The sequence below is a fragment of the Brachyhypopomus gauderio genome, chromosome 11, assembly GCF_052324685.1.
Source record: "Brachyhypopomus gauderio isolate BG-103 chromosome 11, BGAUD_0.2, whole genome shotgun sequence".
In the NCBI taxonomy this organism is placed as follows: Eukaryota; Metazoa; Chordata; class Actinopteri; order Gymnotiformes; family Hypopomidae; genus Brachyhypopomus; species Brachyhypopomus gauderio.
In genome coordinates, this window is record NC_135221.1 from 17,632,166 (window position 1) to 17,647,314 (window position 15,149).

General features: G+C 45.9%; 1 protein-coding gene across 1 annotated transcript in view; it reads left to right on the forward strand.

Moving 5' to 3' along the window:
* The window catches only part of fgfrl1a (fibroblast growth factor receptor like 1a), a 37,437-nt gene extending 24,804 nt beyond the window's left edge, over positions 1-12,633 (forward strand). The window contains exons 4-7 of the mRNA XM_077022482.1: positions 7,858-7,929; positions 9,274-9,558; positions 10,091-10,444; positions 10,582-12,633. Coding sequence (XP_076878597.1) covers positions 7,858-7,929; positions 9,274-9,558; positions 10,091-10,444; positions 10,582-10,985 — 1,115 coding nt within the window. The 3' untranslated portion in view covers positions 10,986-12,633. The remainder of the gene's footprint in view (positions 1-7,857; positions 7,930-9,273; positions 9,559-10,090; positions 10,445-10,581) is intronic.
* The last annotated feature ends 2,516 nt before the right edge of the window (positions 12,634-15,149 follow it).

Here is a 15,149-nt window from a genome sequence, read left to right on the forward strand (position 1 = left end):
TCTTAGTTCTGTTTTTGTTTTTTTGGGCCATCTATATGGTTCCCTGTAGTCTGCAAAGGCTTTCTGGTCCTGAGACAGCTGGAGCCTTCAACATGCTCTGGTGAAGATTTACACAGCTGAACATCCCCCCCCTCTGCAACCAACTCAGTTGCCAGGATCTCGTGACTTTTGATTAGCAGCGTAGTTTGAAATGGGAGGGGTGGGGGGTGGGGGGGGGGGGACATTACATGAAAACCCCTCCGCTTCTTCTCCACCCTTATTGCCCCACATGCAGGGTTGCAACAACCTTTGCGTCTCCATGCGGCGCACGAGAAAGGACCCGAAAGCGAGCACTTGAAGGTAAAGCTTCCGCCCGTTCAATCAGGGCCTGACCATTCTCACAGACCTCGCGCACCTCTCCCGTCCAGTCCCGGACACTTCAGAACTCCAGGACAAGAGAGGAGGGAACCTGCGCAGGAGCGGGGATCTGCGGGGCTGAAAGCACCCAGGCATTTGTCCCTGATTAGTGGTCAAAGAACGGAGACCATTTTTGAGCTGAAAAGAAAGCTTATAGCTCATTATGAGCTGGCCAGGATTAAGCTTGTTCGCCCATTCTTCCCTGAGGAGGTACTAGGGTTCCGCCACAGAGGGTGGTGCCTCTCTCCTTTTGAGGCACGCATCTACACCTTCCCTAAGTTTCCACCCTTTTAAAGATGCATAATGGCTTTTTTTTTCCAGGCTGCAGTGGGTGAGCGGTGCAGTGAAGGAATCCTCTCTCATTAGAGGGGCTTTTTGTTCACCCCCCCCCCCCCCCCCACCTCTTTTTGTCCAAAGGGCCGCTGATTATCGGGCCCTGACTGCACAGTGGTGCGACCCGTAAAGAAGGAGACGAGTGGAGTGTGGTCGCGGAGAACAGACGCACCAATTAGTCGAGATGTGTTTGAGGAGAGGACGCGGCCTCGCGGCGGGAAGGCCTTTGAAGTCTTGCGGGTCTTTGTCTCGCGTTTTGGAGCACGCTACTCTTTTTTCGGTAGCTGGTCTGTTGCCATGTTTGTTCCTTTAGAAAAATCTCGAATGGCTCGGTCGCTTTGATCATAAATTAGAATAAGGGAGGAACTGTTTGCATTTGGTTACTTTATTCTAACAGCTACTGTAAAATACTCCAGTCTTACACTGCTGTTCAAGTCTCGTGTTCAAACAGTTACATTCAGATTATAAAGTACTCTGAAATATGAGTGATATCTTTTTTTTAATTGTTTTTTGTTTTAAGATTTATAAGTTACCTTAAACTGCTAAATTAAATGACAAATTATTTTATTCTCAGTCCTGTGAATACAAAAAAAGAAAAAGCAGTTGAAAAGATCTTTAGAACAGAATACAAATATGCTGTTTCTAATCTACTCATTCAAGTTAAACTTAAGTCAACTCATACTCCGTAACAAATGTAGGGTTTCATTTTTCCGACATTTTTTACACTATTGTCCTAACCACCACAGAAAACAGATTACCAGCAGAAAGCCAGGGGAGTTTGATGTAAAAACATGCCTAATTGATACCTAATTCTAAAATCTAATCTGTTATCCACATGTGTATTTTTTAAGGAATTAAATATACATTAGATTTTTCATCTTTGTTTTCTAAATATATTGTGAACATTGCCAATTTTTTATTTTTAATTAGATTTCAATTAGATTAAAATTTGAGATCCGATTAAAATTAACATTTAACTAAGATTAAACATTTGTTTTAGTATCGTCTGTAGGTTGACTAGCTTGAATCTGTATCTGGAAAACTGGCAGGAGTAACCATGATATTGAATGTGTTTTAATAAGCAAATGAGCGCTTTTGCCCACAGAGAATGAAGCCCACTGTGTGTTTGAAGGCATTTGAGTAATCATCGCAATCAAGGGTTGGTAGAAAATATTTTTCCACCTGATTTCTGATTGCAATAAGCACATAACTAAAAGGAAGATGCGGTTTATTTAAAGAATACCTAAAGTGTGTTATAACACAAAGAGGCTTGTATGTTAAGGTTTACCACTGCAGTGGACCGGAGCCAATGGAGCTAAAGTTTCCTTTTTTTTCCTTGAAGGTTCTTTGATGTGGTCTTAAAACCTCCCACTTTGCATTCTGTTCAATCTAAGTAAGTGTGACTTCTGAGGCACATACAGTAGAAGGGGGGCGGGGCTAGAGGAGGGGCCACGTGACTCAGGCGTGTGAGTCGGTCTGCGGACATGTGTTGTTGATTGTCGGGCAGAACGTGGGCTGTGTTGAATTGGCACCGGCTCATCCTGTCATCCTCGAATGTGAAGGGGGAGTCTCAGCAGAGCAGCGATGAAAAGATGTGCTGAATGAAATATGCGGGTCACTATATCAATCTCTGCTTATTCAAAGCGTTGTACTCGTGGTCAGCGCGAACAGGAGAAGACAGGGTTTTCGTCAGCGTGGTGATATGTGAAGTCGATTTTTAGTTGACGTACGTTTTCCGAGTAGCTCGTATCCTTGAGAGTTGCTGATAAATGGTCCCAAGGTGACACGGCATGAATCACAATACTGTGCTTTCCAAGATCTGCAATTGTAGCTTCCAGCCGTCTAAATGAGGCACAATTAGGAAGTTTAGAATAGTTGGGAAACCTCTCTAAATTGATCATAATATTACTATAAAAGTAGATCAGTTTGTCAAAGTGGCAGTATGTTACTTAATTGACCGTGTAACCATAGGAACATACCTTAGTTTGAGTGACCTGTTCCACATCTGTGCAACTTCTAGTTGATTGAAGCTGTTTTTGTTATTCCCTCCATTTAACCTCTTGCTACATTAAGTGTACCGATGTGTTTAGCTTTCGTTAGTGCAGCAATAACTCATGTTGTGTAATAACTAGGTTGAGATACATACACAGTTTCCTGTTTACCTAAATATAGTTTTTGTCCGTGAGTTTTGCACCTTTTAAGGAGGCTTTTTATTTCTAAACAGTTTGGGGCGTAGCAGGCACGAGTTCAAAGTTCAGGGGCGGAGGTGTCCGTTTCAAAGGGAGCTCCTTGCGATCAATATGTGAGATATGTTAATTCAGTAAAGCGCCATCCTGTCCTTGATGTTTGCTAGAGTTACACGGAGGCAGCTGGGACAAGAGGGTTAAGGTGGAGGATGGGGGTGGTGCCCAGAAGCAGGCGGGTGGGGTTCAGCTCCAGCCCCTTCCAAACACGCTGCGAATCTCCCCACGCGTCCTTCGGGCAAACGTGTTTGTGTCTTCACAGTTTACTGCGAAGGAGGAGCATTAAAACATGCCACCGACCGCTAGGCATAAAGACATTTGGCTACCAGGTTATTCTTGTGGTGTCAAAAGGAGGTTTTGTTCTTAACATTGTTCAACATGCTAGCTGATTGCTTGATTATAGTAAAATTATATATTTTTTAGTTATTTCTCAGGAATTAGAACCTGGGATTGGAGCTGCGATGCTGTGAAACCGTCTTACGTAAATCATTTAGATTATAACCAGGATACTTTCTTTGCCGTCATCAATCCCAATTCAGCTTGGAAAGATCACAAACTCCTTTTGGTACAGTTGTTGGGGGCTCACCTCGCACACACACCAACTCGGACTCACAGAGCTTGCGATGTTCGGGGATACGTGGCTTTTGTTCAGTAGCCTATGCATACCAGTCCACATTTCTTTAGAAATTCCTCCACTATCATATTTTGCTGCGTACAAATGAGGTGCGATCGTGATGTAAAGCAGGCGCCAAACGCAGGCATGAGGAAAATGTTCTTTCCCACTGCTGCTGCACACTGGGGTCTGCGAGAAGGGAACCAGTCGGGAACTTTTACTGCGGATATGTGCAGAACATGATACTTGACTCTCCCAGTGTAACCCACTAAAATATATCAAAGCTGTCATTTACCGCTCAATTGCCACATGTTCACCTGCCTTTAAGCACACTGTGTAATGACCGCAGCTGAAAAAGAGGAAATGGTTTTTAAAGCAGGGGAAAGATAACTGCATGTCACGCTGCCAGAAAGAGTGACGTGGAAATAGGCTGTGACATAACACAACTCAGTGCTGCCTGCAGTCTTCACAGGCGTTTAATCCAGCTCTACCCTGTTGGAGTTCCTCTTCACTCTCGGACAAGGCCTGCTCGCACGGCATCGCCCCCTAGTGCCGGTACGGTGTGGCTGCTGTGGGAAGGTCAGTGTCTCAGGAGGCCTTTAAAGACCACAGAATGCCTTGTAGATGCCATGGCCGCTCTGTCTGAGGCTGTGTTTAGACGCCACGCCTGCGCTGTCACATGTTCGGTCTTGAGACGCGCTCCGTGTGATGGTTTGCTGAAAGGACAGGTTGGCACATGTGTGTGGTCAAGGTTGCAACTGAAATATCTGCCAACGGTTTTTGTTTTTTCTTTTTTTCCTCTTTGGATAATGCTTCAGTCAGGGGCCCATGCAGGACCCCCAACACCCACCCCCCAGCACTGCCACACACCATGTGCAGCAGGAGGTGGTGTAATGCAGGCTCAACACTCATGTCTGCCAGCATAAAGAACAAATCCCCAAATCCCCAGCATAAAGAACACACCCAAAAAATGATATTTTCAAGTATTATTGCCTCATCCATCCATCCATCCATCTTCATCCGATTATCCGGGTTCGAGTCGCGGGGGGCAGTGGCCTAATCAAAGAGGCCCAGGTCTCCCTCTCCCCAGCCACCTCTTCTAGCTCTTCTGGGAGGATACAGAGGCGTTCACAGGACAGCCAGGAGATATAAATAATATATAATATAATATAATTTAAAATCTTATTGCTTTAGATATTTTTTTCTTCTAATCTGAATATAGTTATAAAGTTTTCTCCACGTTGTGAATATAATTACTTTTTTTCCTGGCTTCAGTGATCTGTACATTTAAACAATAGACACATACAAAAATGCCTTTAGGAGAGACAAATCAAATCTCTGCATGAGTCTTGTTGTTATTCTAGATTCATAAGAGCCTGAGGCGGAACACAGCGCAGGCCGGAGTCGTCATCGTCTCCCTCTGTGCCGATAATCCTGAAAAGAGAAAAGGAAACACTTAATGTAGGGTCAGGCCTCCGCTGGACCAAGTAAAGCCCGATCAAAGCTCTCTCATGCTCCTCGGGCAAAGTGTGGAATCATGCAGCGGCCAGACACAGACTGTCAGGGATTTTGCCAAAGCAAGACATAGAGTAGGTAATCAGCAACGCCTGAGGGTCAGGAGGATGGTGACGTTATGGAAGGACTCACAGACAGAGCCTCTATAGTAATATAGTAAATGATGTCAATAGCCATTTGTACCTTTCAGAAACTCTTTTTAAATGCTGAATTATACATTTGTATCTCGATTTGTGTGTGTTTGCGGACTTTGTTGTAAGCACCTATGGTCAAAATGAGATGATGGTCAGAAGGAAGTGGGTGATTTTAGAATTACTAGTGAAGTTTGGTGGTTGTTTTAGCGCTGCAGCAAGTCTTAAGAAGTGAAAGCCATGCAGAGCATTGCTTGTTTTTATGAATGCTAGACCCTTACTACAGCAAGTCATTCTCAGAGTTCCAGAGAAACCTGCTGTGACCATGGTTGAACTGAATTACCAAAGGTGTTGTCACTCCGCAACTGTGGCACTGAGGTACAGAGCGAGGGTAATATTTGGCCTGGTTGTGAAAAGTTATTGGGCTAACACAAGTAATGTCTCTCTAGCCACAAACGTATAAGCGCCTCAAAGATACATTTGTGAATTTGAACATAAATACACTCGACAGGCAGTGAATCTGTCAACCTTCCAGTGTTATTCATTCCCAGGTATGACTGCAGTCAGTAACGTCTCTGCTGTGATCACGGCTCATAAATTTTCACCGTTTGGAGCTGGCTGCTAATACGAAGCTGTGTAGCACCAGAATCAGTAATGGTTTCCATAAGCTGCATGCTGGAATTGAGTAAATCAAAGCCAATGACCGACGCTAACCTTTTGAGTCGCCTCTCCTCTTAAGGCCCCTTGCAAAATACAAATAGCCTGAAACACACTCTTGTCTTGTTTTCCACCGTGGACTTGACCAGAGACCCAGAAGGTGATGATGGCATTAGCATGTTGGGATCCAAGCACCCCATTTGTCACGTCAACTGGACGTGCTCTTCGGGTTCCTGAAGGTGCACGCAGGGACATGGCCTCGGTGAAGTCATCGTTTGGATCTCCAGCCAGTGCGGGAGGTCACAAGCTGAGCAAAAACGAGAGGCATAAATCTCTGACGCCGAGGGGGTTTTTTTTTGCTAGCCCTGACAGACTCCACAGAGCCAAATTGCACGTTTCATATTCGAAGAGGGACATGGCTCGTTGGCCTCAGCCAGAATCCACGGAGACTCTCGGAGCTGCGAGTCCGGCCAAAGGGGAGGGTACCTACTCGTCGGCCCACCACCGCGAGAGCCCCTGACGGCCGCGAACGTGGCGGAGAGCCTGGTCTTGGCCAGCGCTTGGGTTTCCCGCAGAACAAGGCCCGGTTTTCTGCAGCCATCTCCGCGGCAGATGTGAAAGAAAACATGCGTGAGGGTTATCCAAACAGCTCCGCCACACCGACCCCACTCAGAGCGACCGGGCCACCAGGCCAGGCGACGTGTGAAATGTAGCACGCCACAGTGTCGCTCCTGCTTAATGAAAGGGAAACAGAAGTTTGTTTCGCTTAGAAACCTGACAACCCTCGCGTCTCAAAGCTCTGTTGACTTTTCATGAATCAAAGTTGAGTTTTGCCCGGTGCAGGCTATGTCAGCATTTTACAAGCTCGCACGAGAATATATACATACATGTTGGTTCAACTTTGAAAACTGGCTCGCGATCTGACCATAGGGACCAAACTGCTGTTTTGGCCTTGACGAGCAGCTTTATGAAAGATACTAAACATACATGCAACAAGCATTGAGCAGGTCCTCGGGCCACGGCCAGAATCAGTTGCTAACGGTCCAATGACAATTTCTGCATAATTGTTCCAATGAGTATAAAAACTGCAGTGAAACAAGAAAGCCAGTGACTGGGATGGCAGCTCACACCGGTGGGGCTCAACGAAGGGTGCACAGGGATTTTGGAGCACGCTAATAAAGCCACGAGCTCCAACGCACAAGCCTTTCCTCCGCTCAGCCCGCAGCCACCCCCGCAAAAGTGTTAGCGCGCACGCCCTCGGATCAGACCAGCCTGCCGACAGGTTCAAAGAGCCGTCAGCCCGGGAAAATGCCAGTCATGTGGGGGACGGATGAGCGGGAAAGAGGGGAGGGGATGTAATCGGAGCAGAAGGGCCCCAAATTTCCACTCTCGTTTTTCAATCTCGGTCCCTCGCGACTCACCTCTTGAAGCTGGCATTTAGGAACCCAACTCATTTAGGCTGCAATTAGGTTTAAGCCTTTGAATTACACACAGCCTCATCACGGATCTGTGGCCTTTGTTTTCATTACTTTTGACTTGATTACTTATTCATATTTGGGGGATGAGGGTCTCTTGTGTTTTTTTTTTTCCTGAGCAAACGCCATTTCACTTACACGATGGCGTTTGTAGTGGAAGCTTTCTCTGAAAGTGTCTCTGTCAGTGTAGTCTACAAATCTTGCAGGGAAATTGTAAAAAAAAATAAGTAAGTCCTGAAAACATTTTTCTAACATGTTGCGGTCGTATTGCACATGGTGGAGTGAATTATAGCGCTGCTCTTGGATGCTGTATCAGGAGTTTTCTGAGATTTATCTCGAGCAAGGTTTATGCTTTTGTTTCACTCCTACAGGTCAATTTTTGCCTTATCACAGAAGCATTGGTGTATATACTACACTGACTTGTGATGTGAATATCTGTTTTCATATGCTGGCTTCCATGACTTATATTGCTTATATTTTCTCTCTTTCCACAGAAGATTCGATTTCGGGTAGGAATGATCCTCCAGGAGATGCAGAGAACCCTCCCGAGCCATCAGGGAAACTGGGTGAGGTGCAGGAGTCCTCTGAGCCCCCTTTGATTCGCCTCTGCCTTTAATTTTAGCCTTTAATTGCTTCCAAGAAAGGTGGAATTATTTTCTATCTCTCTCTGAGTGTTTCATGAGCAGCTTTGGCGGAACACTGTTGTCTTCTATTTCCAAGCCTGTGCAACTCCAAAAAGAGAATTTGTGCTACAAATGCTGACACAAATGCCTTTTCGTCTCTTTATAACCATAAGTGGTGTTTTTCCCTGCAAATAATTAGAAGTACATGTGCAGTTGTTCGTAAGGAATGGGGGCAGCTAAATAAAATAAGGCCACTTACTGTATATGCTGAATTGGTGCCTTTTTATTTTCCCATCAAACCTTGGTCTGACAGCCCGCGCTAAACGGGGTAATCTCCAGAGACAAGGACGGGCAGTGAGGCCTGTAGTTCTGTTCAGTGCCTCTTCAAACCCCCCCCCCCCCCCCCCCCCATCCTGCCCTGAGTATCACATGCTTCCCCAACTATAGACCCAGTGTTTGCTTTGGTAATTGCATTTGACAAGCCAAAGAGCAGGCTATTTAAGTGAGAAGTAAAAGGGGGGGGCAGCATTCCCCTCCGTCCTGGGACGTGACGGCGGGCGTCGAGTCCCTGCGACGATGGCCCTCCCCGCTTGTTTTTCGGGCCCAGTCAAAGAGCGGAGGCCCCTCAGTGCGCCCACAGGCCGGCGTGAGCGCCGGGGCCGTGTTCACCATCGTGTTTTCTTTCCTGCCATTTGTTCGGACTCCGCTGCGAGGGCAAACAGAGGGGCGAGTAACAGTGGCACGGAGCCTTCGGCGCCCCCGCTGTTTGCTTTGTCAAACTGCCCTCGCGTGGTGGCGATTCACTCACTAAAATACAAGCCTGCCAGAAGCTCCTTTGCCTCAGCCCCTTTGTGGGCTATTTTCATTGTAACATTATCGGTGTTGTGGAAAACATACAATGCCTATATGGAAAATCTCAAACTCTGGCCCACTTCTCACTTTTTGTTACCCTAAGCTCTGCAGAATTACTGAGTTGGCATAAACGTCATGTGTGAATGTGTGTTCAAGTGGCACAGCTCAGGGATTTTCTTAAAAACCATATACAGAAATTATAGGTGGTCTCTCTTTTTCAGATGTTTACTTTGAAATTCCATCAACTCTTATTCCTTATTAAGAGCCACGATCAGATTTAGTAACATAAGAACACCTAAACACCATACTAGAGGCGATACACCATTGTCTCTTCCCACCATGTTGTATTTTTAATTTTTTGTAACACACACACACATTTTTTGTAACACACACACACACACTAAACCTTGGCTTGTTCTGTTCCCTTCGCTGCAGTGAGCCCCCGCTTCACCCAGCCAGCTAAGATGAGGAAGCGCGTGATAGCCCGGCCCGTGGGCAGCTCGGTGCGCCTCAAGTGTGCGGCCAGCGGCAGCCCCAGGCCCGACATCGTGTGGCTGAAGGACAACAGGCCCCTCACGCCGGAGGAGGTGGGTGAGGGCAGGAAGAAGAAGTGGACCCTGAGCCTGAAGAACCTCATGCCCGAACACAGCGGCAAGTACACCTGCCACGTGTCCAACCCGGCCGGAGAGATCAACGCCACCTACAATGTGGAAGTCATCCGTGAGTCGCCTGCTTGTGTTCCTGTACCTGTCTAATAATGTTTCGGCGCCGTTGTGTGAGCTTAATGATCTGGGCAGAGGGAGACGGAGTTTTGAATCGCTGAAGTAGATGATGAGATTCGGCTGTTAGTGGTGAAACTGGTCGGCCACTTAATGGCGTCCTAGTAAAGCTTAACCAATAGCTTCAACACTACTAAGTGGATAGATTGGTTTACTGTGCAGTGGTACAGCAGAGTTAGTGTTGAGTGGTAAAATGAGTAGAGAGAAGAGAAAAAAGGATTCCATCCATCTCATTTGCCATCTGCTCTCGATTAAGTCCCATCTGTGCCTGCTGACTTACGAGCACTATTCCACAAACCTGTATGCCAAGGAGAGGGAAAATGAACTCGCTCTCCCTTTGGCAAAATGTGGCTTTTCTGTCTTCACAGAGACCGATTACCTTTAGAAAGACATTTAACAGGACTAAAAATGTCACTTTTTTTCTGATTTAATACACATTAAAGTTTTGTTGGTCATTCTCCTCTTCTCTTAAGAGCGCACAAACTCCAAGCCCATCCTAACCGGCACGCACCCCGTCAACACCACCGTGGACTACGGAGGCACCACCTCCTTCCAGTGCAAGGTGCGCAGCGACGTCAAGCCCGTCATACAGTGGCTGAAGCGGGTGGAGCCCGGCGACGAGAGCAAGTACAACTCCACCATCGAGGTGGGCGACCACCGCTTCGTGGTGCTGCCCACCGGCGAGGTGTGGTCCCGGCCCGACGGCTCCTACCTCAACAAGCTGCTCATCACGCGGGCCAAGGAGGAGGACGCGGGCATGTACATCTGCCTGGGGGCCAACACCATGGGCTACAGCTTCCGCAGTGCCTTCCTCACCGTGCTACCAGGTCGGTGTCACCAGCCGTCCCGTCGTCTTGAAGCCTCATGGCAGATGAATACAGTGTCTACATGCTTTCTAGCATGCTAGGTGTCTGATTCTTCTGGATTAACTTTTTAACTTTTTTTTTTTGGTTTTCCTGCTCAGACAACAAGCCCCACTTCTCCCCGATCCCCACCGTGTCCTCCCCCGGCCTCCCCTGGCCCGTCATCATCGGCATCCCCGCCGGAGTGGTCTTCATCCTGGGCACCGTGCTCCTGTGGTTCTGTCAGTCCAAGAAGCACTGCTCCTCGGGGGCGGCGGTGTCGGCCCAGGCCCTGCCCAACGGGCACCGCCCGCCCCCGCGCGAGCGCGCCCCCCCGGGCGCAGACAAGGACGTGGTGGGATCCGTGTCCTACGAGGAGTACCTCACTCAACAGCAGCACCAGTTACTCCTGGCCCACGGTGCGCCGAAGATCTACCCAAAGATCTTCACAGACATCCACACGCACACCCACTCACACGTGGACGGGAAGGTCCACCAGCACCAGCACATTCACTACCAGTGTTAGCCTCCGTCCGGGCGGCCCAGGCCCTCCCCGCTCCTGGTCCATGTTCTCCAGCGTAAGGTCTGGACCTGCAGAACCTCCGCCACCTTTGAGCCAGAATAACTCTACATGTTTCTACAGCCAGTATCTGGAGTGTACAGGCGTGTGTACATTTGAGACAAGTCAGTTCATTCTACACTTCCATACTGGATATCAGAATAATGCTACCGCAGAAGAGATATGGGCCACGGCAAGGAACAAACTATATGAGCCCGACGTGTTTCGAACAAACAAAACTGAACATAACAGAGAAAAAAAAAATCTATTTTATATTTCAGGCAACCCACAACATACACGGTTAAAAGATAAAAGTGAATGTACAGTCTCTTTGGCTCACAACACATTGTGAACATTGAGCTTCATCTTTACAGCCGTGTGCACCACCCCATTGTCAGTCCAGCTATATACTCACCGACTCTGTGGATGGGCCCAGATGGTTCAGTTTCAATAGGCAGAACATTTCAGTGGCAGCTGTTTGTGTTTCCACACTTTAATCAGAGTTACCTGCCTGTTTAGGTGCTTTAAGTGTAGAGAGGTTTTCTCTGAATCTTTATATGCCCAGGACATATTTGTTGGACCCCATTAAGCATTTCAGAGCTAGATGATTGCATGAGAACCTTAACGTATACATTATTTTTGCAAGAGTTTGTATGTCTGGTTTAATATATCAGTGGCACTTTTGTCTTTGGTACACAAATTTTCATAACAAAGATGTGCAAATTGTTCTATTTAAGCATCTTTTTTTCACATGATGGAAAAAGAAAACAGACATGCCTGTTGTCCCAGACAGTAATTATGGTCATTTTATGTACTACAGATTTTGGTGAAGTTACTTAGAAAGGTTTAGGTAAGGAATGTATATCCAGAATCATCTGAGGTACCACACAAATTCACAAAATTCCAGGTTTGGCTCAGGTGGGCTTTCCTTTTATTTCTGTCTTTGACCACTATATGGAAACTGTGCTTTAAAAAAATGCCTCCGACTGCCCAGATAATAGCAGCCCTTCAAGATTTAGAGAATAAAGTTGGAATTATTGCTTCAGATCAGACTAAAACACATCTTTCCACACTAAGGAGTGTGAGAGAACCCCGATCCCAGCCCAGTGTCTCACCTTGTTCTGTGTTTACCCAGACGGTCACAGTAATGGCTGAGCAGACTGTAGTAGAGCGTTAGAGTCCATGGGAATGCACTTACCCCAGTATTTGTTTTGAGTAGTGAAAATCTTTAGGATCTTGGCCCATGTCATTTTAGGAAGAAACCCAAAATGGAAATAATCGTATCTGGCTTTAGCAGACCTGAAAGACAACATGTTGTAGTTAATTTATTTGCTAGCAATATTTTTGTTACCTTAAATTGGGCATTACATAAATGTTTTGAGCCAAAAACAAGTTCAGTAAATGTCTCTTTCTTTTATAGCTGCAATGTAAGCTATGTAGCATATATCAAGTGTAAAATATTTATGTGTTGTTTAAAAGTACAAAAGTAATTAGTTATCTTTGTATGGACAATCTTGTACAGTCTGATCTCTTTATGTTTCAAAAATGTTACATGTTGTCACATTGAACCATTTAAAATCATTTTATCACTGCCAATAAAATGATGATAAATCTTTTTTGGATTATTGTTTTATTTGTCATAGTGTAAAAAAATTAAATGGAGAAAGTATAAAAAGCTAAAGAATCTCAAAAATGCTGTTCATTTCGTTTGCATTGTAATCAGCAAATACGTCAATTTCAATCTTATCTGTCGCTGCAAGAATAATGGTAAATCACGAACAACAGACCGTGGAATGTCAATATCCCCTTTCCAGTGTCCTTTCTTCATCTCGATAATGAAAAGTCAAACATATTTCATGAAGAACTACAGTCACTGTCGATCTACATTTAAATGATTTTTAATTATATATTTTTTAAATGGGTGTTACATAGATTTCTCTAAATACTGGAAAATAAATGCAACCCGAGAACTGCAATTAGGAACTTTCGTCTAAACGTTGTTCTGACATGAACAACTGTTGGTGTGCTGACGAGAGCTCGTCTTCATGCAGACATCCCGAAACAGAAATTCTATGCGTCTGTGAAGGCAGCACCTGGGAATACCTGGCTGTTCCTTTCAGAGAATGAGCCCTCTGTTTGCGTTTCTCCTTCTCCTTTCAAACAGTCATAATGGTCCATTCTGCAACAAAGCCACTGTTTGAAAGACCAAAAAATTAAAAAACACCCCCTTCTGCAATAATGTGCACTAGCAATTCCCTTTAAATGTTTACCTTGCTCATAGAAAAGGGAGGGATGCAAAAACAGAAGAAGAGAAAGAAAGAGAAGACGAAAAGAGGGGGGTGGGGATCTGCAAGATGGGACTGGAGCCAAGGCCTTTAAAGTCTGCCACAGGACCGTGACAAAAGCAGCCTAATCTCGGTGTTGTCTTTCTGCCTTTCTTTACGCATCCTGCCGAGCGGCCCGAGAGGAACGGAATCTCTCCGCAGCCCTGCTGACATCACTCAAGCGCGGGATGAAACGGGGTCATCAAAGACGTGCGCATGCGGGACATCTGTGCATGTGCAGACGGAGAGGAAGCGTGCTAGAGCGCTCCTCCGGTCCTTACCTGCTCCTCGCCCACCCCCGACCCCTCCAATCACGCATCGGTCTGCAGGGACCCGCCCTGTTACCACTCAGGAGGTCCACAGACTCGAGGATGAGCTAGATTGCCCTTTCGTGAAGGTTCCTCTTCGCTCTGAGAGAAAGCAGAGCGGCGTAGACACACGTCCGGGTCGTACTGTACTCAGCAGGTGGTACAACACGTTGCTCGCATTAAACACGGCTTTCCGAGCGCGTCCTTTTAGTTTAGCTTATTTCCTGTAATTACTCAAAGGACTGCAGGTCAGGGCCACATAAGTTGTCTTTCACTTGCCTAATTGCACATCGCTGATGGATCACAGCTGTAGCTAAAATCATGCATACAGTGTAGCTGATGATAAGGGACCTATTATTACCCAGGTTGACAAGTTTTGTTAGGGGGCCAACAGGAGACATTAAACAGCAGTGGTTAATGAAGAGGGAACAGCAAACAGCCCATGCAAAACAGCTGTATGACCCAGAGTTTCAGGGCTGTTTATAACTTCACTGTACAACACAGTATACAGGAGTTTTTGGGGCTAGGAAGTGGAGGTTGATAAAATAATTGCCATAACATGAATCATACAATACTTTCACATTCAGTACTTTGTAGTATACTATAAATGTAATTTAGGAACATACTGACAAATTCTTTCTAGGCTGAAGCCACGTGCGTCTCTTTGTCACTGGATACGTTTGGTAATTTATTACATTATGAATCAAGCTCCACAGGGTTACTTTGAGAAAATGTTACTCTAATACCTTTGAGCTTTACTGACAGCCAAAACAAAAACATCAACACAACACGGAGTGGAAAACGGTGGGGGGAAAAATCGTACCTGTTTGTGAATAAGTGATTCAAGATGTTGCGGTCATAACTTTGGTGTGTAAATCATCTCACTGCCATCAGTTACACAAAGGCTCTCAGTCTTATAAAACGGCCAGAGCGTTGAATAATGGCTTTTGGAACCGCTTCCTTTATCTCTCCGAGGTGGCACGTCTCATTTGTACGCCCCAAGGCTGTACAAAAAGAAAGGTCTAATTTCGATTTTTCTCTCTTCTGCATGACACAATGACAGCTCGCCCATAGGCTGAACTTCCCTCTCGAAGGACGCGGTGCAGGAAATTACCCCAAATCCCTCCGAAGCCCAAGAGTTCATGTACATTTCACATGTACAATAGTGTCTGTTCACACCTTGTCCCTTTCAGAAAGCTGGATGGTTCCACAAAGCAGACACGCTACCGGAATGGCCCTTGTTGCCATGAGCAACAAAGGAAATACACACACGACTGCGAGTTACCGGTTTGGGCAAATCATGACAAGTAAAGTGATGATAATCACCCTCCATTCACATGCGTCCATTATCTGTCATGTACTGCAAAAAGGAAATACAGAGAGTCAAAGAGAGAGGATGTGTACTAGCAAACAGAATATAGCACATCAGGGTTCTCACCCATGTATTTCAACCCAACATCACTTCATTAAGATATTAGGATTTAAGATGTGTCTACTGA